This window comes from Lytechinus pictus, chromosome 19 (genome assembly GCF_037042905.1).
Source record: "Lytechinus pictus isolate F3 Inbred chromosome 19, Lp3.0, whole genome shotgun sequence".
In the NCBI taxonomy this organism is placed as follows: domain Eukaryota; kingdom Metazoa; phylum Echinodermata; class Echinoidea; order Temnopleuroida; family Toxopneustidae; genus Lytechinus; species Lytechinus pictus.
In genome coordinates this window covers 8,159,326-8,185,785 of record NC_087263.1, presented here as the reverse complement: position 1 = coordinate 8,185,785, position 26,460 = coordinate 8,159,326, and the positions used below count along the sequence as shown (strand labels likewise).

Here is a 26,460-nt window from a genome sequence, read left to right as displayed (position 1 = left end):
GTTCCTTACTATCTATGTATGACAATTTTAACATGTGTTTATGCAAGTGCGTGTTGGCTGTCATCACACATAATTATTTTGTGATGAATATGAAAAATATTGGCTGATGATGTCATGTCCCCACTGCCCTTTCTCTTATCATAATATGTAAAATCATGATCATATCATATTATTTCCATACATGTACAATACATGTATGCCTCCATTGCAACAGAATAAGTTGCCGCAGTGATTATCTTACACACTACATATAATAGGTACGACAACATTTAGTTTGTTGATTATTATTCATGAACACATGCAAGGAAAAAAATGCTTCTCTAAAATAAAGCAAAACTGAAAGATGTCATAACGTAGATATATTTCTTTTCTGAATTTAATGAAATTTCACTATAATATGCTTGTCGGATTTCACTTTATCTCTTTAAAATTATTTTAGCCTTTAATCAGCACACTGTGTTGAATGTGTTATAGTTCGAACTGGTGTATATACTGTATATTCCTCTTTGATTGACACTAAGCACATAAAGGTATAAAAGTCTATGTGTAAGTTTTTTCACGTTTCATGCAATGATATGATATTTTATTTTTTCGAATGAAATTTTGTATTACGGGGCTACATAATGGATATGAATTATCAATAGGAAGGGAAACAAAATCGAACGCGATGTTTACACAATAATTGGACGTTAATTACCAACCGTGTTTATACAAGTTTTCCATAATTCCACATATGGCAATCAAGTGATAAACCATATTGGCAACTAAGTCAATATTTTCATTATCTGTCATTCAAGGATGCGCTAGAGAGAATAAATATGTTATCGTTTATAATATAAATATTCATGCCGACTATCTTCCATGGAAGAAAGAAAACTTATGCGCCTACTTTTTGTTGTAATAATACTCATTGTAAAACAATGATATGTTTTTGTTTTAAATAGTCGTGAAACATCGCGCGAGGTTTTTACATAAAAAAGAAAGAAAGTCTAATATTGAACTCATTCAAAAGGAGAATTTAAATGTAATTTCTATATAAGATGGATAGTATAAGAAGGCTTCTGATTGCTTAATCGCCCTATTCTTGCAATTACGTAATCTGGTATATATTGCCACGATCGTATGGCAAGCCGTTTTAGAATTTATTTACATTTTCTAATATCAAGAATCGAATTTCTTGATATCAAGAATTTCCATTTACTAACCACATAACATCGTTTTTTATATCAAGAATTCATTTCTTTATAATTTATTAAGAATTCATTTCTGATTTCGTGGGTTAATGTATTGCAAGAAATCATTGTGATTTTTAACGCAAATGTAATGCACGAATTCCCTCTCTGGTAACGAGAGTCAATGTATTGCAAGAATTCAATTTGATTTCGAACACAAATGTATTGCACGAATTCCCTCGCTGTCACATGTTGAAGTAAATGGGAGATACCGATGTAAGATGTACACCACATTCAACAGAAATCAGGTCAAATATGTGGAATGTTATTATGTTAAGAGTAGTCAAAATTCGCTTGTTTGTTATGTTAAAACAGTAGTCCAGTACATTTTATTTAAGGCACTTGCCGGCTTAGAACGAAACTCGAATTTCAATTTCATTATATTTTCTCCCCATTGAAGACACTGTTAGCAAAAATTTTGCATCGAAATCCCAAACCCGAGTGATTTCGCACACGCACGCGACCCGACTAATTATTATAAGCCTTTTCGAAGTGTACATCGACGTCGATTGAGGAGCTAGGGGTTCCAGGCCCAGAACAATTCCTCAGTCGGTTTACGCTGGACTGAAGCGAGCTGATGGTACATTGTATACACGAAAATCCATGATTTCAATCAGATATAGACTCCAGCGACATTTTCAGTCCGAGAGGGAAGTAGATATTCTAAAGGCTGACAAGTTCCTGGAAAACCAAACAATCTTCAAAGCTATGATGGGGAAACTTAAGAAGGAAGGAAAAGGCTTCGTAAAGCACAAGACGGACGTTATTAGTGAGGACATGAAAAAGATTTTTGATTCTGACGCCGTTGATGTGAGCGCTCCTTTGGGAATTCAAAATAAGGTATTCTTGGACGTCTTGACTTATTAACCTTCGTAATCTTCACCAATATATTTTTTCTGCTATTTTTACAACAACTTTTCGTCAGGGCGAACTTCTCCTTAAAAACAGGTCGATAGAATGGTACCCAATTAAGAAACACCCATTTCCAAAATTCCTGCGGTAACCGTTACCATAGATACTGGTTTTGGAACCTGACATTAATCGCCTTCAGTTATGTTTCTTTCCTTTGCAACCGGCACCGGGGGGGGGGGGGGTAGTTTAGGTAGTTTAGTACAACGGCGTACCCTATATTTCAAGGGAAATTCACAATGACATAAGGCCTACTGATGATATAGAGGGGGGGGGGGGGGTGTGGGCATAGACCCCTCAGAAAGTCACGACCAAGAAAACAAGTGGACCGCCTCTGGCAGTCTTGTCCGCATTACGCTATTCAATATAAGGGGCCCGGAGTGCTGTCTTTGAATAGATGAATAAGTATTCACAAATAACACCAATCATATGATAATTAAAAAAAACTTCATCGAACCTAAATGACTTTTGACCTTGATCATGACCTAAAATTCGTGGAAGACGATCAGTAATACTTGATGTCCTATATACATACTATACATTGAAAGTTATGGCATTTCAAAAACTAAACCTGTATAGGCTAACATTATGGACACCGTTCAGTCTTCCGACCACTGAAAATTTGCTAGCTCACTTTGCTTGCGTGGTCAGCGCAACAGTAATTTAATTAGGTCACTATTGAAACTGTTAAAACAGCCTTCGAAAAAAATCCTTATATAGGCCTTTACTGTCGCCACTAAATGTGATAAATCATAACATTTTGTACGTATTTATTCACCACCTTGATGTATTGGTGCCCCCGAAATGTATAATTTTGAGTTCAATACAGTTATTGCTATTATCACCGGCTGCTCGGACCGGATTTCACTACTGATTTTTATGTTGCAATAATGTATAAGTAATAATGTGAAAGGAAATACTATCATGACTATATTTGGTGGCCATCTGGAAGCCATCTTGAGTATACGGCTTAGGGCTATTTTTTGTATTTTGTTTTAGTATATATATATATATATATATATATATATAATATAAGACGATCGTACATTCCGCGTGTTGGACACAAATGAGACAAAGAGGTAATGCATTGTAGTTCCAAGAAAGTTTATTTCCAAGTATTCTCAAAATTTTCGACGCAAACCTAACGTCTTCATCAGGGATACAAAGTTCACAGTGACAAGATATTGAAACAATAGATGCATCTAATTTTGGCCCTACAACCTGCGAAAGCATATTGCCTACAGCAATCTTGTTGTTTAAAGCCATTTTTCTTGGATCAGTTATGTCTTGGTCTGCTAGAAATAGCTCCATTCTTTGTCTGAAAAGCTTGAATTCTGTGTGTAGATTTGTCGCCTCCCAGTTCATTTTCTGGATGTTTTCCACTACTCATTATGAATATTCGCTGTTCGTATTATTCATCTTTGTATACGTATTACGATGGAGATACATGTTTTTATGTTATATTTATCCACGTGTGAACGCTCCTTATGCATAGTCACAGGTCAACCGGTGTCTAATGAGAATACCTGTAACGCACTCACACCCCTACTATGTGAATGTCATTGTTTTATGAAACAAAAATGCTGCTCACTCCCACTTACTTCTCACACACCAGATTTTACAATTAATATAAAAAAATACTCATCCATTGTTCACACTTCCAGAAATTGAAGTAATTTAGGTTTTATCGGCTTTTAGTGTTTGTTGGTCTTCTGATGCACATCTCTTTTTTAACACAGTAAAAAAAAATCTTATTCAGGCTATTTGTTACGATCGCTCTCCGCACACAGCGACGAATGGCGGTTCATGTTATGCATACGACATTCCATTTATATTCGGCTTTACCAGACTGTGAGTTAAGCCCCTTTCACAATGGTGGTGCGACACATTACAACAGTTGCGATTCTGTGCAACATGCATGTATATTGCGACCAAGTGATCACAAACGATCGCACGAGTAATTGTGAAAACCCCCGTTAGTGAGGCATGCAGAAGTTAACATTTCATGCAAATACTTCCCACACTCTAAAACATATTGGGTAAAAGTGCTCCATGAGGGTAATTATGTATCCAACCAACATTGGGCATTTCTTTGGGGGCATTTTCATTTACCCAGTGTGATGAAAATTTTGCCCATTCTAAAGTAATTGCTGCTTATTTTTTAACCTTACTGGACAATATGCTTCCCGAAATGGGTAAAAATACTGACCAAAATTGGTTGGATACATAATTACCATCGTGGTGGTAAAAAATTTACCCAATATTTTTTACAGTTTAATACTGGTTGATGTCTTCCCGCCGTCATCTCTCAGACTTCCAAATTGTTACCGCTGCCACCATGTATCAGTATAGTGTAGGCAACATAACAGAAGAGGCTTGGACACTTATTGTAAAGTAACGTATACATAGCAGGGGTCGTTTAAAAAAGGACTTGTAACTGTTGTAATTTTGCCATAATGGCAACTACCATGGTAACAGGGCTCAGCAGCCAATCATACTCAAGGGTTCCATAGTAGTTTCCAAAAAGGCAAAGTTACAACATTTGCAAGTCCTTTATGAAACGGGTCCCAGGTGATTTATTCACACACGTAAAGCGGCCATGGTAGCAAGTTGATTTTTTTTATTCAGTGGTGTAGACATCGATACTGATATCGCATAACGTAAAAAAGGCCAAAGTCTATAAGAATAATAAAAACACATTTTAGCTAATATAGTCTAATGTACGCCGAAAATCCCCGAAATTTGACACATACAAGTGTACAAAAAATAACAACGAGTAAAAACAGAAGCTTAGGATAAATGTTATTCATAAAAGAGATAAGATTCTTGAATCGTTCATATATTATGTATATATATATATATTATATTATATATGTATATATGAACAAATCTAGAATATTGGTGTGGCATTATAATTGTGTTAAAACTATATGCAACAAAAGAAAGTAAGTGGCAGGGATGGGTATTTGATTACAGAAATAGGCTAACATCAACATTAAAAAGATTAACGAAAGTGTCGTCTAAGTTCGTCTTATAATGGAAATGTCAACGTTTTTCTTTAATCTTCAAATGCCTTCAAACTAAATATGGGGAGCATTTCCATGAAGGAATTATTTATTGCTAACTGTCATAAGCTACTGATATCCTTGTATCTGATTGGCTCAGAACTAATTATTCGGTTAACATCACTGACTAGATGCCTCATGAATCTCCCCGGAAAGGCTTGGAACAGAATCGATACAATAAAGTCAAATGGTAATTTCAATATGTAAAAGTGCGAATAGGTAACAGAATGAAAATGAAAGTGTAAATTAAAACAATATACTAATAATTGTATATCAATTTATATAGCGTAGTTACTATGTGCATATACTTGGTATCATATTATTACCCCGGCTGTAGCTGAGCCGCCATATAAATAGCGTTCAAGGAATTAATTCCACCGGGTACCCATTAACGTCACCTGGGTCGAGTGCAGCACGATGTGGATACATTTTTTTGCCAAAGGAATTTACGCCACGGCTGGGATTCGAACCCACGACCCTCTGTTTCAGAGTCCCGAGACTGATCCACTGGGCCACAACCCTCCACAATGAGTCAACAAGGGAGACACCAAGATTTTGCGAAGGACGCGAGCATCACATATACGATTTGAGAACGTTTAACCGGTTACAATGATTTTGAGGTACTTTTGCAAAATATAAAGCGTAAAGAAAAGGCATTCATCCCAGGTGAAAATAGTGAGCGAAACTTTTGCTACTCATAATGACTGATGGACTTTGCAATTTTTTCGCATTTTTAAAATTCTCGTCCTTTGCAAACATTCGTGAGCCCCGTGAAAACCAAAACATCGGCTTGGTGTTTGTCTGTCACAAAATAGACTGATTTCAACAAAAAATAACAATAAAAAAAGTCGATAAAATGTACTCAACATCTTGACATTACACAATAAGGTATTTTGTTTGTTTGAAACGCAACAGATAAAAATAACATTCTATTATACATAATGACACCAACATGTTTCTAATATGACTATAAGTGAGATATAAACAACAAAGATAGATCCGCTTTTACATGAGAGGAAAATGTATATGATTAAAGGAAGTTTGATAATTATTGAAACGATTTTTTTTTAATGGCCAATGAAGATGAATTTATGGGGACTGAGGTTAGAATACGTAGTATCTGTTATAATAAGAAAGTGAGGGTGCGAAGCGGCCAATCTTGTCATAAAGATAATATTTACTATGTTGAAATTTGATAATTGACGTGCACACTTTATGCTTGTGTGCATGTTTGAACATTTTTTTTTTTGGGGGGGGGTAGTAGAAGATGTCTTTTTGCCACCCCTTCCCCCGTGCAGCAACGATTCTTGTATCACTAATACTCCCAAGATATAACAATATATTTCTTTCAAAAAACATGTAACTGGGTATAGAATGAATACAATTTCCATCAAGATTCGACTTACTACCTTTGAAAAATGAATTACAAAAATGAATTTTAGAACACTTAGATTATAACATAAACATCAGTATGCAGTGTTGTCATTCAATCTGTATAGTGAAACTCCTACAAGTAATTATCGGCTTGTTTGCTGACTATAAACTGTCTACACGCTTAAGAGTTTAGGTGTTCAGTGAATGCAAGTGCATCTTTTAATATTTTCCCTTTTAAACCGTTCCCGAGTACTTGGATTCCATAGCTGGAAGAATCTTTGTCCCAACGGGATTATCTTTCTGTCTTCAGTGGGGTATACACTCCTTTATCGGGGGCGCCCTCTTGCAGTTCTGCGTATACATGCTCGTTCTCACCGGAACCTGGGGCCAGAGGGGATTCAGCATACGTGTACGTGTGATCGTTCGGCGAGACCTCGGGGAGCGGATCCTCGTACTCATTTTCTTGAAGATATTCGTTGATCAGCTCGTGAATGAACGAATATTCCTCCTGCATTACAAGAAATAGAAAAACAAATGCAAGCGCATGAATAACTCCAACCCTCATAAACAATACAAAAAGCCAGCCATAGTCACACACCCACTCACATGCAAAAATGCACTCGGTGGGCACATATGCATGTACTTACAAATATAGGCCTATGTGATTTCACACTTTCCTAAACAGCGGCGTTTTCACATAGGCGCACGTACACACCCTCACTCCATCCAAAACGTACACACGCACACACCCCACGCCCACACACACAGTACTGGTAAACGTTACCTCGGTTTGTACGAAATGCATCCTTTCACTTCTGAGCATCTTCACCACGTGAAAGACATCAACAGCGCCCTCTTCGTTTACTTGTGCGATGCACTCAAGCGTGCTACAAAATACGCCAGTTCGGCCAACTCCATTCCTATAAATATGTAAATGTGTTAACAAAGTCATCAAGTTGCCTACATATTGAGAAAAATAAAAAAATAACAAATAAATACCAGCATTAATCGTACTGTAAGTTGGTCTACAAAGCTTGCAAAAAAAAACTTTGAAAATGATTTAATGTTTTAATAATCTTTCTGCCTGTCATTAGAAAAAAAAACAGACGTAAGAGTAATTTCATCCATTAGCGTAGACAACACAAACATGCCAGATTAGACAACCCAATTATCGGATCCACTCAATTGATGTTACGGTAAAATCATCATATCCCAATAGTGTAACGTGCAGGGAAAGAAGATACACTGGTGAACACTTTTGGGGAACTAGGAATACAATCGTATTACAACGATGCACAGGCATGGTTGATCTCCATTACTCACATGCAATGAACAAGTACTGGGAACCCTTCTCGGAATCGTTCTAAAGTTTCCTGAACTTTTGTCATCAGAATGATTAGTTGACGAGCTCGATTCGCTTGCTGCTCGGCCTCATTTGGCCAGTGTAAGAACTGGTACTGCTTCACTACATGACGAGCCTAGAATGAGTATTAAAACATATTCATGTTATCTGTAAATTTTTAAGGTACTATTTGATTCATCTGGAAAAATTGGCACTCAAAAAATGTTACACAAAGAATAATTGTATGATAATTATTATAATCATTTGGTTATTCACAACCCCTGAGAGAGTTTGCAGATGGGAAATTATCATTTGTTTTAATAAAAGGAATTGCAAGTAAAGAACTGCTGTGTTTTTAATTCACAAGAATATTCTAGAATGTCTCGATAAGTTATCTTACAGCATTTCATTCAATGGCGGAATACTTCTATTGAACTCTTTTCGCATCATCAAGAGACTATTTGCAAATGTTTTGAGAGGAATTCCCAGTTCTCATCAAGAACATCAAGATGTTCGACAGAACATTTTTCAACTCATGGATTGCTGATATCGGCTGTGTTCAAGAATATTTTAGCTCAGTGACTATGATCGCCCATCGCAACTCAACATCAATTTCATCATCATCAGCATTATGGGCTTTGACTTAAGAGCTACTTGCCAGCCAATTTGGATCATTATTTGGTCATTTAGAGCTATCATATTTTGGATTAACAAGAACTGTCTATACCTTCCAACGGGGGTTTATGTAAGCATATTCTTTTATTATTTCTTTCATTTATTGTGATAAAATGGAAAAAGTCTAATCAAATTTACTAATTATTCATGTTTTTGGCGGTTCCTATTATATCGTAAAAAATGTTACTTCACAAGACAAATTTCCATACGACTCGATTTTAAGAATGTAATGTCTCAATGGCATTCATCAAGTCGTATTGTACAATGTCGACTACGATGTACTTAAGCAATTTGCATACGATTACTGGCCCCTACTTTCTATTTTTACTTGTTCATAAAATTTACATAATATATATTGTTTATAATTTACTAAATGTCGCATTTGTTATTTGATCAATTATTTTGTATGTGTTTTATTATTGTGAATTTTTAGTTTGAAACTCCCGCTAAAAGGCCAAAGGGTACACAACAAATTCTTCAAAATCCAGAACATGGTTAACTTCCAGGTTCTTCAAACAGTCCCGGTACATTTTTTTCAAGAACCCGATCCAAACCATAACGCTTCATGCGAGCTATGTGTATAGATTCTTTAGAGTGCTTTGAATTCATCCATATCCCAACCAGTTTGGACATATTCAAACTCTCCCTTTAAATAACAAGCAAGTGCCCATAATCTTGGGTCAGTTTCATAAAAGAGTCATAACGAATTTTGTAATAACAATTTAAAGCTACTGAAATATTTTAATCAGATTGGCTAATATCTAATTGTAACATGAAATAAGACGTGTTTATAGAACGGGAACCAAAAATACATTTAAATTAAAAAGGAGCTATAGGTAAACAAATATTTCAATTTCTTAATGAGATTTTATAAATTTGAGATGTAGAAGAAAGGGTATACCTTTGAATTGTTTCTAGTAACTTGCATCTCCCTCTCTATCAGTCCTTCGTTCTCAGAGACAGACAACGTTGTGATAGAAAAGGATCCGAAAGTTGCAACGCCATTGTCCAACCAGTATTGGGCACAAACCTAAAGGGATTAGGATAGGCATACATGTAAATTAAATTTAATTGAGTAACAACTTGCACATCGACCGACTTTAATTATCGATACAGCCATCACACTTCTTCTCCACCGTTAACTTGAAAATCTCGATCTCGATCATAATAAAATGATAAATGTAGCAAGTAACATTCATGATTTGAGATGCTGCTGGACGAATAAAACCTAAGGTAATAAAATACCCAAGGTAATAAAATTATTCAATGTGATTTTTAACACAACACTCAAGACTCCACCAACAGTGCCGTTATAACACCACATGGTGTTAAACAAACACCAGGATTGTCTTGTAAGTTTTTTCCTAAAACAATCAAGCATTAACCCAATGGCCACCTCCGTAATAAATAGGCCTTTATACTTTCATTTTTGTTACATACAGAGTCAAAGATTCTACACGTGTTATCAATGTTAATCCACAACTATCTCTTTTTGAGTCACAAAGAATGAGATTAACATTTTCTATAGCTATCTAGGTGTTAACATCAGAACATGAATCATATTTAGTAGCGTATAAGATTATTTAGTAACGGTCTATAATCATCATTTTGACGAAGTAAATATCAAATGTAAATATGTATTTGTGAAAGAATCTTAAGGCTCTCCACGGTTAAGAGCCTATAATCCATGCTGAAAAAATCTGAGTACAGTGTGTTCCCAGTATATTTACGTAGTGGACCGTGTGTGGATATATTTCACATCGTTGAAATCATCAATTTTCTCAATTTGGAATCGAAGAGCGTGTGTAGGGGAGAGTTGGGTAATCCCGAACACCGTAATATCTTTAGGAGAGGTGAGGTTTTGCTGTCACGGCAGTAATAGCTGAAACACAGAATGTTGTCTGAATTCCTATGCACGGATCTGTTGACTGGTCTCTTCCGATTAAAGAATAATCGAGAAAATGCATATGACAGATTTTCGTTTTTTACGTTTCCTTCATTGAAGAATGAAGAGTGGGGTAATCCCGAACGCGGGGTAATCCCGAACATCTCAATATCTCCTAGGAGAGGTGAGGTTCTGCTGTCACGATATAATAGCCGTAACACAGAATGTAACACAAAATTCTACACGTGTTATCAATGTTAATGCACAACTATCTCTTTTTGAGTCACAAAGAATGAGATGAACATTTTCTATAGCTATCTAGGTGCTAACATCAGATCATGAATCATATTTAGTAGCATATAAGATTATTTAGTAACGGTCTATAATCATCATTTTGATGAAGTAAATATCAAATGTATATATATACCTGTGAAAGAATCTTAAGGCTCTCCACAATTAAGAGCCTATAGTCCATGCTGAACAAATCTGAGTACAATGTGTTCACAGTATGTTTAGGTAGTGGATCGTGTGGGTATATATTTCACATCGTTGAAATCATCAATTTTCTCAATGTGGAATCGAAGAGTGTGTGTTTTTCACGGTATGTTCATAAAGTAGCACCGTGAGATTCACAATGTGAAACGTGAGGGTTGCGACCAGTATGAAGATGATTTTATATTTTTTTCCCACACTCTGAACACACTTTTAGTTACACTGTGGACACAATGTGAACACACCTCCGGACACACTTTGGACAATATGTTCTTTCCAGGAGGCCACTCACCTTGTTACGTCTGTCATCATCGTTAAGCATGATGATAACAGTTGGTTGGTTGTAAAATACCACGTCCCAGAAAGCGGCGACTGTGTTAGGCATAGGCATCTGTGTAGTTATAAACCGGCATCGAATACCCTATACAACACGTGAGGAGAAAAAAAATCCACATTATAAAGCAAATTGAATGTTAAATGATTATATAATTGTTAGACAATCTATAACTGTTACAGCGTAGCTATGTCACACATACATAACACCATTCCGCCCACACCCACGCATAATGTATTCCTAAAGATTTCGTGATGGTTCGTTTTGGATTTATTTACCGTATGAAAATCACAACAAATTACAATGTACGAAATATCAAGAATACTACACTTAAAAAGATACAGATAGATCACTCTATTCAGAGCCATTGATATATTGGCTCTGATCTTCCTAGACTATTGCATGTTTCTATATGTTTTCTTGTAGGATAAAATGTTAACATCTCATATTAGGGTCAAGCTCAGGGGGGTATAAGACGAATTTTACTTCAATAAAAAATAAACAATAACTTAAATGAGTTCAGTGCATACTTCTAGAACATTCTCATCTTTGAAAAATTGTGACGTTTGACGACCATGAGGGTTGCATGCCTAAGTTTTTCCATTTATATTTGATGGGTTTATGCTTATTCCATCATGATGATGTAGTTCCTTGGGGGAAATAATGTCTCTTACATTCGCCTAACAGCATAGCACTTTGACAAATAACGGTGGTGCTTAAATTACGTCGAAAAAAAACATGGCTCCAAATGTGAAACTATTCATGTTGAAACCACGACTAGGCGTAATCGATGGAACGTAGAAATCTTATGTTGAGATAAGATTTTGTGTATAACGTTGTTTTTTCCCTGCTGCTGTCCTCTTAACTACCTTCATCCGAAATCTCCCGATTTGAATAATTAAACTCACCTTGACGTAGCTGGCATCGATGAAATCTGAATCTAAAGAGCCCACAGACTCTAGGATGACTCTGTTCCTATCCACTGGAAGTTTGTCAATATGAGGGTAAAAGAAAGGATATCGATATTATTGAGCAAAAATTAATTTGCCAAGAAACTGATGTTAATGGGAATAAAACCATAAAGTTATAGTGAACACCAAATGACATTAAATACAGGCAATCAATGAGAGTGCTACGTGTTAAAGCTGTCACGTTTATAATATTTCTTTACTTGTCTTTAATTATCCAACATTAAATAAATTTGCTATCTTATTTTTTGTTTGCTATTGTATTTTATCTTCATACGGACCTGTTTACAAACTAGTCATGCAGCTGGTCCTAGGAACGATTTTTTAATAGGGATAGCCGGTTTTGAAGAATATTTGAGAAGAAAACTGAAAACTGTCCCAGAAGTAAATAGGCACCGCAAAAAACAAAACAAAATCAAAGGTTTTAACTTCACAATGAAATATATTTTGGTTATATTTGTACTTAGCATATCCTACTTGATTAACAGGAGGTACTGCCTATGATATTGACAGGCACTCAACACCCCCAGGCTAATCTTGGGGATGCTTCAGCACCCTAACACCCCCACTTCGCAGAACCAAGCCCTGTTGCTGATAATATTTTTACCGTCTTGAAACAAGTTAACTAACAAAGATATTCATGAAAACCACACATTGATATTTTTTTTTTATTACGTGGATGGTTGTTCGTGTTTCGACTCTTTGACCGGTTTTCTTTCTTCAACGCAGTTCTTATCATCGAGGCTGGAGGACCAGGACAAACGTTTGCCAACTTCTAAAATTACAATCAAAATGAGAAAATAACAATTATGAAAGTTATCATGGTTTCAAAATATATTTCGACAATTTTTTAATACTTATTTCTCCACCTGTATTTTCCAGCTGATTGAAATCAGATAGATCGTGAGCAAAAATTAGTTGGAGTGAAATAGTTAAAAGTCAGATAGATTGCCCCTTTTATAATTTCCTTTCACGTGTAATAAACTTCTACCATGGCCATAACTAAAATTAACTAGTTCGTATATGTTAGTACGTATATGCTTTTCAAAGATTCAAGTTCTTAAGTTCACACATATCAAATTAATGTCTCTACTTTTATCATTATAGCCTAATACCTCATCCCCACTGTAGTGCGAACCGTTAAGATTGGGCTTTCGCGAATATATTTCAGGAATTGCCACATGGTGTAACCAATTGAGTTATTAATTTCAATTTATTTATGATTTTTATGAAAGCCTGAATGGCTTATTTCCATTGAGGTCCTTATACCTCAAATAACAACATGACCAGCGGAGGAATTACACACAGAATCTTTAGTACAACTACAAATTACATGTTTTGGAGAATTTTGAAGACGTTCAAAATGTATGGCGAGTTGCCAGGATTTCAATAATAATAGGGAGTTTTCGAACTAAGACGACAAACGCTTTCAAGAACATTAAAATATTTATTATCAATTGCCCTTCATGACAAAGAGCTTCGTCGAAAATTAAATTTACAAATCAAACAACAGTCCTCTCTGGACAAACGACACGTTTGCGGTTTTTCGTCAGCTCCGAAACTTACGACAAAAATGCTTTACCTGTTCCCCAATTTGTGAGTTAATGGGGATTTTTCAATGCATGTGCTGTGTTCTTAAATTTGTTCTACGTCGTAGTGCGAAAACTTCCTAATTGCTCACAAGGAAATCCTTATAGAATGTGTCAGTGTGCCTATTATTCTCAACAAAAGTGGCGAACTTTGAGACAGGTATGAGGCGGCGATCCTTTGAAGATTCCTCTACTGTAATTCGTGTAGGCTTGTAACCCTCGTCTAAAGGAGTAGGCCTAGTTGGTAGGTCGGGCATAGGGATTTGGTTTGAAGGTTCCATCGGTTTCCGACGCCCCAGGTTTTCGTACCGCTGAGATGGTTGATCTGTTTCTTGGCCTTTATCTCGAATAAGGGATTGAAAAGGAAAAGACAAACGGAAGATTGAACCACCGCGTGATTACGAGGTAGTCAGTTATTATCGCATGAAAATGAAATGCTTTAAATGGGCGATCACACTCACACGTCAGTTCAGATGCTAGTGCCCGGCGGTTAGCCCCTGAAGCTTATTGCAATCAGAGTACTTCATTACAGAGTTTTGAGATCTTTTATGGCGTTTATTGCATGGTTAGGCTAGCACAACCCTAAATAATTACATCCTCTGATTGCATCCAAACTTCGGGGGCAAACAGCTGTCGACACCGGCAATATGTCATGATGCTTTACTCTCGTGACCTAATAACGAACCAAGAACATGAAAACAGCATTACAAGCTATTAACAGAGAAAACACAAATGGTTGTCGAGTCAGGATATTTTCACTTTTACCTCATGTTAAATGTTGTACCTAGTACAAGATAAATAGGTCTGTATTCAAGAAACAAAACTACCTGTGTATCATTCATCTACGGACAGACAGTGCAACTTTAAAAAGCGAAATTGGTAATTTTACAGAGAGTTGGAGGGATTTGGTTGGGATATTACAGTGAGGTGTACCGATGCTTAATAGAAATTGCCCAACATTTCAACAACAACAGCTGACGCGGTGTTAACATACCAGTGGCAATGCCTTCGACAAATCCATCGTTTTTGTAAGTCACAGGTTTTGAAACTTCTTCGGGTCGATCCCTAAATCAAAGTAAAACAAGTAATAATAAAAATAGACCGCCTAAAAATAAGAAATAACAGGTGCATTACACTCACAGCATGGCAAGCATGACATGAGATTCATCCCAACAGAATGTTCATAGGAACGAAAGGAGACAATTCATCACGTTTGGATGTAGACAAGGAGAGCTATGGCAATTTATAATTTCGCTCATTTTAATTTCGTCATTATTGTAGGGGAAAAAATTGGATTCCACCCTAAGAATTTGAAATGGACATTTATGTAACAATTAAGTTTCCTTATTGTTAGATCAGCATAATTGTATGTTTCGCACAATAACATTCAATAGAATAGTGAGTACAACCTTATAGACGTCATTTTCTTGACACCTTCTCGTCCATATAACTGTTATTTTAACAGAAGCAGAACTGCGTATTGTCATATACATTCCTAATTTGACATTCGGTCTTGATGGTATTTTCAATGCTATACTCCTTTGGATTTTCCTCTTTTGTTCATCTATACCCTTTTTCGGGGAAGACGTCGTACTTTAAGTAAAAATATAATCCGTGTAACAATTCATTCATTTCAATTATTGTACTACAACTGCTAACACAACATTCTTTGATATCCAATTTTATCATCATGATAATCATCCGAAGATAAGCAAACCCCTCTTCCTTAAAATAATCAAGTGATCGTAATTCGTCCGTACCAAGCCGAGCAATATCTTTGCACATGGTTAACTGTAAAAACCTTAGGTAAAAATTGCAGAACGCTTTGAATATCTCTTTAAACATAGACGGTGTTTGGTAAGTTACGTTTGTCACGTTGTCCGTATTGTATTCTATTTTAATATGTTTTAGAATGATTTATGGCTGATAGTTTACAGTTTAAGGGAATACAAACAGTAGAGACACATCGATTACCTTCTTATTTTTATTATGATCACCAGGCCGGCAATCAACAGAAGGATGAGTATTCCACCTATAGCGCCACCAACGATAGGACCAATAGTAGAAGAACCAATTGGCGGTTCTATTGAAAACAAGGATTTATATTATCAGGAAGGTATATACGTATCCATTAAGGTGACACGACATTAATATTCCGGCGACAATCGCTCGGGCTTTATTTTGTCTATGATATAGGGGTAGGCTTAGGCGTGCAATATGGGTTAGATATGTTTAGGGTTATGTTTATCATGTTTATGTGTCTTTAAAGTGTTGAATCAAAAGTTAAATTTAGTCATTAGTGTGCTGAATTTACAGCAGAGCAATTGTCGCCGGAAAAAAATGTCATGGAACCATCAATAAAAAAACTCGATTTTGTTGTTGCGTCAATACCCAACAACCCCGAATGCATTAATAGCAGTTGAATTATTCATTTCAATCCCCATAAACTGAAACAAGATCGACTTTGGTAAGTGATCATTTGAACTCTGGGGTTAATTTGAATCGTAAAGATTGATTTATTATTCCGATCTCAAAAAATTTCAAATCGAATCTGTTTACACAGTCAAAGAAGAAAGTTTATGAGAGCTCAAACAAAATCGAATGTTATTCAGCAATTACAAAATAAAAAGAGAATCAAACACTATGAAAGTTTACACACATCCGATAAACAGCCAATTCGTAAGGAAAAACTCCCTCATATGCTGCAGCACATGCGCGTGCCCACACCAACACACACACAAACACAACATACATGACTAAAATGTCATCTTCATCATAGACTCACCTACAGGTGTCTCGCGAGTGGTCACACTCAAAGCAGGACCCATTTCTCCTTCACCGTTCAGCCCCTCACGAACTGCTGAAATACGAATTTCATACGACTGACCCTCGTCCAGACCAGTGATATTGTGCATCAGGATTTCTATATCTCCTTGCCTCTTATTCCGAGAAGAATCCCTGGGTAAGGATTCCACCCGAAGTTGTTTCATCTGCCTTCCGTCTCGTTCTTTCCTCACCGTTGTAAACACTTCGTAGGAAGATTTCATCGATCCTTCATACCCTCTTTTTTTCCTTGAAGCCACAGATCCTGGCCTTTCAGATGGAACACCTGATGCCGTTATAAAGGTGTTTGTATCGATCCCATCAGAAGAAGTAACGTATACTTTATAGCCGATGACAGGGCCGTCTCCAACATCAACGCCAGGGCTCCAAGAATCCCATGCAATAACCAAATAATTGTATCCTTGTTCCGCTAACCTTGGCTGGCTGTTGAAGACCGGAAGAACTGAAATGGACAAAAAGCAGTTCAAACACTTTTCATACAAATTGAAGGAATTTTCTTTTATGGACAAGAAGGATGAAATCTAGGCCTCCTAACACCAAATTAGGCCCAAGGTAGCCTTACCTCAAACATTATCAATGGTTCGAAATATGTTTCCGTTTTAAAAGCATTACCTATTATCCTTTTTGGCACCAAGACAGGGCGAATGATTGCTGCACGGAACACTTTAAAGTAGGTAAATGAACGACTCATTCCTTAAAGTTTCTGCACCATGTATTAGAATGGGTGTGTTCCCTGGCCAAGACCAAATACGATTTGCAATGGCGTTTAGCCCTTTGCTTAAAACCTTTCCCACCATATAATGACAAATTAGTACCAAATCCAACGTATACCAGATATTTCTTTGATGTATAGCTTCCTTATAATAAAAACCATGGTTTTCTATATACAGTCAGTCCGCAAGCCCCTGTGTTAATGAGCAAATGAGCAAGATCTATCCAAGTCCTCTCGTGGTTGAATTCATGTCCCTGCAAAATCTCGTGAATTGTGAGACTTTCTTTCTCAAAGAATTTAACCACTTTTTTTCTTGAGTAATATTGATTATTTTTGTACCATGGGCAAGAGTAAATGTTACTCTCTTATATTGGTAATGAAGTTATTGAAGATTTTCATTATTCTGATGAAACAGTTCTAGGCATGTCTTCATGAATATTCAGTAGGTGGGCTGATGATGTCATATCCCTACTTGTTATTTTGTATTTTATTACATGAAATAAGGTTTATTAAAAAATTGTCTACCAAGAACTAAAATAATTGGATTGACAACTGATTAAGTGCATTAGTTATCTATTGCTGCAACTTATTTTAACGAAATGGAGACATATCATTTAACAATTATGATTTCATGTAGTAATATAAGAAAAAAGGAATGTGGAGATGTGACATCATTAGCCCGCCTAGTGAATATTCATGACGACATGCCTAAAACCGTTTTCACAATATATTGCTAAACTTTAAAATTGAATAACTTCGTTATTTGTGTTCCGATTTTGATGAAATGTTTATAATTTTGCTCTGTGAACTTTATTCTATTTATTTAGATAAAAATATTTTCAGTCCGGAGCATCCCTTTCAATATTAAAACCTTTCTCACAACAAATCCCGTATCGTAAATACCTTTGGCCTTTAGTATTTTCGCTTGGTAGAGAATGGTCAGCTACATTAAGTTATACTTATAGATCAAGGATGTTCTTAGATTATTCATTCCTCACCAAAGGACCTACCGAATGTCCCATGAGGGGGCAGGCTGACATAAGCAAATCCATCGTCACTGGTTGAATTGCCAACGAAACAGTAAATTGTTTTAGTTTCTATGTCATCGATGGAAAGTGTAAAGTTCGATTGCAACGATGATCCATCACTTGTGTCAGTATAAGTAGCAGTAACGAAACTGTCAGTTGTGAAGTCCCCAATAGCAGCTCTCATGGAGAGGCCATCGTCTAAATCGGTAGCGAATGTGCAGGAAATGATTGCAATGCCTGGATTCGTCTTTTCTCTAGTAGCCGTAAAACGATCTTTAGAAAAAAAGTGTGAAACAGAAAAAGCGATATCTTAATGCTGGGTTCATGAATATTACGTCTCAAGAACTGTATAATGGCGATGCAAAATGCAGCATATCCTGCAAGTAAAATGTTGTTTGCATAATCCATTATTAAGGAAAGTGATATTGTGTACTCTTTAACTAATTCAAGCAGATTAAAAACTTTGGAATCGATATTTCTTATTATTTGAGGGACTGAGACTGTCATTTCTGGCACTGCTCATTCCCGAACACGAAATGTTGATGACGTTCTCCTATTAAAGAACTATGTGGTTAAGCAGTTTGGTACTATTGTTTTAAAGGTACATGTATTTTAATCTTGAGGACTTGCTCTTTTGATAGAGTTTACCTCTAAAAAGTACACGTATTTGTGTTTTTCATTAGTAATCAGGTGGTCATTTCTTAGAAGTAACAAATTAAAATTAGAATAGCCCTTCGATACTAACCTGTTTGGCAATTGTCTCCCGACCATCGTGGATGACATGAAGTGCACGAACCTGACTCGTCGTCACACGTGTCGGTAGCAGCACAATGGCGTGTCTTAGAACAGGACTCGAAACACCCAACAACTACAAGGCGTAAGCAAAGTTCAAAATAACTGTTAATTGTAATTATAATGATGATGATCATCGTCATAATAATAATCATGATGATAATAGTAATAATAATGCTAGATATATTAAGTTCATGATAATTAATACTTAGTTCTCTATACAATGTATACTGTACATTACTCTTCCCCGGAATGCAGTTTATTGTTCAAAACGTGATTCATGCCATTTGCTTGTGTCAGCCTGTCATTTCAACATTAAAGGTGTTGGGAGTTGGAAAAATAATAAGATCTACCAACATGACCAATATCCTATATTATGACTGTGAAACGTGAAATCTTGTCTTATGTGTAAGCGTCATGGGTCTGACTTTGCCATTGAAACAAGGTAGTGCGTTCGGACCACAGCTAAGGCGTCCATTTTTTGTACCCGATTGTACCGAACTTTACCAAAAAGGTGAATTGGTACCAAGTAGGATTCCTCTTATGAACTATAGGCGTTGTATACATGAGTTGGGGGTAAATACTAATACACCACTGAATTGACATCTATCGGACCAGTATTGAGTTGTTACTGCTTACACATTTTATGCATAGTAAATTATTAGTCATTAATGAAATATGGAAATATCTTACATGTGAAACATCTGTCTGGCTTTTCTGGTGTTTCAGCGACAAAGCCAACCTCACATTGTCCCTCTGATGATGAACAGAACCCAGAATCCTTCTCGCATTCTGACAGATCAGGACAGTTACAGAACTCCGTGCAATTGATTCCAGAGTAACCAACAGGACACACGGATGGAACTGTGACGATAATAATGACAACAGGGTGTTTTTCATAGCTCATCTTTAATGCACTTTGAAAGAAAATTCAATTGCTTGTTTGTTAAATGATTCCCTACAAAGGTTAGTTTTAGACAGGAATAAAACAGGCCCTCCTCATAGTTAGTTTCACGGCTTATGAGCTGCATAGCTGAATCCACCATTCCCAATACGAATATTGACGAAATCTGCTGGATGTTGGCCTGGTGCAATGACTACAGCTGTCAAATGAAAAATAATTTCAGTGCCCAAAGACTGTACGCAAATGTTTCCACTATGGTCTTATCCATTAGGTCTATATGTGATGTTGTAGACCATAACATCTTACCAAAGTATAAACTTGACTATTCTGTATTTAACAGTAAAAACCTATAAAATGTAATTGTAGCAAAAAACTACATTACGATCTTACACAAAATGAGTCAAATAACGAGATAATAGCCTGGCTCCCGTCTCATAAAGATTTGGTATGATAACAAACGAAAAGTTGCTATAACAGGTTAACTATCAACAAATCATATCGAACAGTCTCAGTAGCTTTGAAATCTTATTAACATTATGAAACAGGACCCGGTCCAGGCGCGAATCCAGCATCAGATCTTACAAAGCATTTCATGGGCCCAATTGTCTGGGGACAATAGTGACTCTATTTTGCTTGTGCATGGACCCATACATTTCTGTGTCATAGCTGATGCTGTCCATCAATTAAACATACCGTGACAGCCTTCTCCTGACCATCCATCCTCACAGCTTCCTTCACATCTTCCAGTGAAAGCATTACATGGCACCCCTCCTGCACAGTGACAGTCTTGAAGACAGTCAACACCGAACTTTCCTGGAGGACATTCTGTAAATTTAAACGAGTGCAATAAGAGGAACGTACATTGTATAAAGGAGAGGTAATTCATGACAAATCCTTCCATAGGAAGAACGACAAATTTCCTTTGATAGGCCGTTGCTTTTTTATACACATTTTCCTGGCATAATGAGTTTGTACGAATTCAGTTCTAAAAAAACGGAACATAAGGTGCACACAAACATGTGGAACAGGGGAAATTCCAAGAGATGACATTGGAGCAATTTAGAAATGTGGAAACCTCGCACATTTATATCAATAAAAAAAAATCAAGGGTATGATTGACCATAAAAAAGCTTTCCGACACCTGACAGTGCTTACATCTGTCATAATTCGTTTGTATGAAGTAGATAATACAGTGATTTTTTTTCTTGTGAATTAACTGGATAAATAGACTTGTTAAGGAGATATAAATCTGTTTTTACCGACATGCAGTTATAATATCACAGGTATCCTTTATACACGGTTGGTTGAGATTGATTAATGGGTTTTGAAATCGGTTTTTACATTGATAAGCCTTACCGTTGGTTGGTTTGTTTGGGATAGTTTGGGCTTGATTATTAACTTGGTTGGTCTGATAAGTTGGGACATGCTTAGTGGTCGGGTTTGATTATTGAGCTTTTATTTGGTTGGTTGGGATTTATTACTGAGTATTATAATATAAGTACGTTGGTTGAGGTATTTGATGCGGTTTGTTGGCTTGAACCTGGTTGATGGTATGCTTGGTTTGTTTGAGCTTGGTTTACTGACTTGGTTTGATTACAAAGTATTAACATGTGAAACTTGATGAATGTGATTGTGGGGTAAGATAATGAGAGGAACAATAACAGCAAAAATGACAATACCTAACTCATATTCTTTTTTTATAAATCCATAAATTATTTATTTATTTTTTTTCTTTTCAAATCGTCTGATTACAGTTCTGCCCTGCGTGCATCTCCGATATGCCACTGTATAATAGCATAGGAGCTATGTAATGGGAATCTAGATTATAATGTATTATTATTTTAATATTGCTCCAGAACTTACGTTCATCGCAGTATATTCCTGTGTAACCAGAGAGACAGTTGCAACCATAGGGATCGGGTAGACAGACTTGACTTCCGCTGCAAGCATCAAGAACATTACCAGCACCACATTCGAGTTCACACTCCCATCCAAAAAGGTGTTTACCGCATGCTGTAATAAAATAATAATTCAAACCATGATCAGAGCGATTAGCATGATTAGAGTACATGGAACCGTGGAAATCTCGTCATCGTTCTTTATGCTACTAGTCAATTTATTTTCCAAATTGGCTTCGAGGGCTACGTTTGCAGTTTTTTTTTTCATATAAACTAACTAATTATATTTCAGAAAAAAATATTTTCATTTAGGTCTGCCTGGTAATTTCAAATTTTATTTACGTTATAAAACAATCTTATATCTGCCTGAGAAGTCTAAACAAAAACAAAAGAGGTATATTGGATGGTATCAACGTACGATTGTGTGAAAGTGCCTAGTTTGTGCGGTGATTGTTTTGGTTATTTCCTTTTCATTGGAGATTTCAGTATAACATGAGTAAACTATACATTTTTGTCCCCTGTAAACTGCGATGTTGATATTGCGTCTTCTCTTTTATTGTATTTTACAGTATATTTGATTGGACGACGACTCACCAGTTAAACAGTTCTTGCCCATGAATCCTGGGGGACAGATACACGTTCCTGATTGAGGATGACAGATTCCTCCATTGTAGCAGTTATCACACAAACTATCACATAAAGGTAGGTTCCATCGGCCACGGGGACATTCTATATACGACAATAAAAATATGACATAATACTACAAAATCCTGAATGACTTATGTTTATTATTCATCATTATGATGATTTGGATAAGGGTAGGAAGCAAATTAAATTATTGTTGGTGGTCATCAAGAAATGTGGTCTTTAGATTTGATGTCATCAGACCGGTACACTGAAGGCATAAAAGTAAATCTCTTTATTAATGTAAACCTATCAGTACAATTCCAAAACGTCATTTTCACTTATTCAATAAAGTTGGCCATATTTTGACAATTTACCACATTTGTCATGTTTATAAAATCAGATATTTTAAAAGAATATATAAATACTGCAAATCAGGGACGAATCCGTGATTTTCTAAAGAGGGGGCACATTTTTCCGATTAAAATTTGACAGGCCCAACAAAAAAATCACAAGTTTTTACCTAATATCGAAGGCCATTTCGTTCGGGAAAATTTTGACAATCCAAAAAAAAAAAGTTTTTCACTTACAAGGGGGGGGGGGATAATTTATTTTAAAAAAATTATTATGGCTCTCATGGCAGGATGTGACCCCACCCCTGGATCCGCCAGTGCTGCAAATTTACAATCTTTATCTTTAATCTTCGACTCAAATTCCAAACTTACCGAGTACCCCCCCCCCCTCCCTCCCCCCCCCCCCGTTTATACTATCCAAGTGGGATGTCATAAGGTAAGTATGTACTGTATATGCATATAAACATACATACATACATCCATATGCATACGTGTCAGAAATTAAACATGGACAGCTTCTTTGGTACCTCCTTTTTATTTAAATATATTGTGAAAGAAAAGGGAATAGAGAAAAATGGTAGTGTACATGTAGCTTAAATCAGTGCTCCCCAGACCAGTAATTATTTATGTATCAGACATATATAAAGTGCGTCCCACAAAAAACGAAACCGAGATTTAGCGATGATTTATCATAACTTAATCATAAATACAATAGACAAATGACTTACCAATGTAAAGCTTAGAATTTCCTCTTTTATCTGATATTACTTATATTATTTATCATTCACGCAAGAGGGAGCAAAAACAATTTGAAGAATGGATACCAAAAGCTCATTTGGCGGGGGGTATCTGAATTTCAAAAAGAAATTCACGTGCCTAAAAAGTTCAATATCTGCTCTTCTATTTGATACCTTAATCACAGAAAATGCTCAAGAATTAAAAAAGTTATGTTCCCTCGAAACAATGCTTGTATTTCCATAATTTCATTAAATAAACGTGTTTTCACCGGTTTCCCAAAGAAGCTATCGCACGGTTAACAAAAGACTTAATGCATGGCTGATCGTCAACAAAACGGAGTGTCAAATGAGTTTGAACGCTAGCCTGTAAAACCTCTTCATTTTATGAAATTATTGAAATTCGAGCCTTATTTCAAATAACCAGAACTTTGTTATTTCTTGACCAATTTCTGTAATTGAGGTATCAAATTAAAGAGCAGATATTGAACATTTTTAAAATGTGGTTTTTCTTTTGAAACCCAGATACAGCCCGCCAAGTGACTTTTTGGTATCCCCTCTACAAATTGTTTTTGCTCACTCATGCGTGAATGAGAAATAATCTAAGTAATTTCAGATGAAAGAGGAGATTCTAAGCTTGACAATGGTAGGTCATTTGTCTATTGTATTTGTGATTAAGTTATGATAAATCATCGCTAAATCTCGGTTTAGTTTTGTGTGGGACGCACTGTATAATATATATGTGTGTGTGTGTGAGAGAGGGAGAGTATATGTGTGTGTGTGCACGTAGGTTAGGGTGTTCGTGACAGCAGAATTCACTTTTGGTCTCAGCGATTTTGCTAATAGATTAATGTAGCTTCTGTTGCACTATTTCCAGAAATAAGAGAAAGAACAGAGAAAATCGTAAAAAGTAACTTACCAATAACTATGACTCGAATCAAATTGTAAAGACGATTATCAACCATATTATTTTGGAATGTCCCGTAGATATCTGCATTTCTCTTAGATGCTGAACGAATTGTATAGGTCAGTGTCCCATCTCCATCTGGAGACAAGGATCCTTCTGCAAAGTTTGAAAAAGTGCTCCATCTGATCTCCTGCGTTCCTGAATCATACCTATCAGTGGCAGACACTGCAAGCGTGATGTCGTCTCCTGGATAAACCGTTTTGGTGAGGCGACCGTCACTTGGTTGAAAATGTCCTAGAAAAAAGGATTGAGAATTGCTGGAAAACATTAATAACATTGAATAGTTTTGGCCATAACGTGAGAGATCAAACGAAACGTTTCTCTTTTTTCGAATAGAATCATACATGTATGGTATACCTCCCAACCATGCCAACCCTGGATCCCTACCTTCAGCGATCGGAGATTTTAAAAAATGCATTTCAAAATGTCACCTGCCACCCAAAACCAACAATAAGTCGCCTAAATTGATTTTGAAATATAATTGAGCTTTAAAATTCAAATATATGAACATTAACAATAACCCAGCAAATGCTTGTTTGATGAAGAAAGATTTCAATGATACAGAATAAGCAGAAAACACCTTTTAAAATTGTGTGTTCACTCCGGCAGAGGATGTGCACAACTGTGGAGTCTCAGTGGAACTTCGAGCAGTTTGCAAAGAAGGATGTCGAAGAAACTCCTATAAAACTTTTGACATTTGAAATTTTAAATGTTTGACAGCATTAAGAAAAAGAAATATTATTTTAGATAAGTAAATTTTCAAATTTTTACTTTTCAAAACCAGATATTGTTTTGATAATTTACTAAAAACTTTTCCTAGTGATTTATTGTTGGTAGGAGGAGGGTGGGATGACAAATCTGAAATATTGACATCCGAAATACTAGAATATTTGAAATAGTATGATGATTTTGTCCATTTTTCTAGAGTCACATTTCAGGTAATATTTATAATAGGGACTCGTTGCAGAAATCGCAGCTTCCATGATCAAAGACAAGTCTTTAATTAGTGCTATATTTGGAATTTTAAAATCATGTTGATTTTTATTTCTGACAATCGTTTGATGACTGCTGTTTCTGTATTGGTGAATACAAGGGTTTTTATGGCGGGATAGGATGGAGAAATGTCGGTTGATTTTTTTTTTTTCATTATCTCAGTCATATGTCAGATTTTTTTGATTCAACTTTATGTTCGTACGTACTTTCTTGTGAGAGAATTGTCACATCTGCTGATGTTGAAGTACCAGTAATTGTAGATGTACTTGAACACCTATAGACACCAACTGACGTCTCATCACCAGGCAGGTTCTGTGTAAATCCACCGGTCTGAGTTACTTCCATGCCCGGTATGTTCAGTGTGTAGCCTCCAGGAGTGAGACTTGGTCTAACTGCCCTCTCTGTGTAGGTTATGGTATTCTGTGTGTTGTCCGGTGAGAGTACGCAAGAGAAAGTTGGAGCGTTCCCAGTGCTCTCAAAAGGTGTTGACGTCATCGCAATCACATGAAGTGGAGGTACTGCAGAGAGAAGATCATACAAATATGGTATAGTGGAGCGTCGTGGCCCATTGGATTAGTTTCTGGACTTTGAAACAGAGGGTCGTGGGATCAAATCCAAGCCATGGCGTAATTTCCTACAGCAAGGAATTCATCCACAGTGTGCTGTACTCGACCCAGGTGAGGTAAATGGGTACCGGCGGGAAGTAATTCCTCAAAAAGATGTGTGCACCGAATATGTAGCCTAGC

At 36.3% G+C, this 26,460-nt stretch overlaps 1 protein-coding gene across 1 annotated transcript; it reads right to left on the bottom strand.

Annotated features, from left to right (window-relative positions):
- Positions 1 to 3,320: 3,320 nt before the first annotated feature.
- On the bottom strand, positions 3,321 to 26,228 carry LOC129282679 (uncharacterized). Its single transcript, XM_064113980.1, has 19 exons — positions 25,921 to 26,228; positions 24,674 to 24,955; positions 22,638 to 22,772; positions 22,009 to 22,158; positions 20,839 to 20,970; positions 19,935 to 20,105; positions 19,195 to 19,317; positions 18,432 to 18,722; positions 16,651 to 17,151; positions 15,840 to 15,948; positions 14,860 to 14,930; positions 13,958 to 14,208; positions 12,952 to 13,051; positions 12,217 to 12,290; positions 11,267 to 11,395; positions 9,499 to 9,627; positions 7,904 to 8,058; positions 7,365 to 7,500; positions 3,321 to 7,088 (listed from the first exon to the last, which is right to left on the bottom strand). The coding sequence occupies exons 1-19, from the start codon at positions 26,207 to 26,209 to the stop codon at positions 6,873 to 6,875; spliced, it is 3,444 nt and encodes a 1,147-aa protein (XP_063970050.1). The 5' UTR covers positions 26,210 to 26,228; the 3' UTR covers positions 3,321 to 6,872.
- Between the last annotated feature and the right edge of the window lie 232 nt (positions 26,229 to 26,460).

Coding starts and splice junctions, on each gene's coding strand:
- LOC129282679 (XM_064113980.1), bottom strand. CDS start 26,209: ATGACGTCAACACCTTTTGAGAGCACTGGGAACGCTCCAACTTTCTCT. Junction 20,971..22,008: donor AGGAATATACTGCGATGAAC/GTAAGTTCTGGA, acceptor TTAAATTTACAG/AATGTCCTCCAGGAAAGTTC. Junction 15,949..16,650: donor CACTCGCGAGACACCTGTAG/GTGAGTCTATGA, acceptor TGTTTTCAATAG/AACCGCCAATTGGTTCTTCT.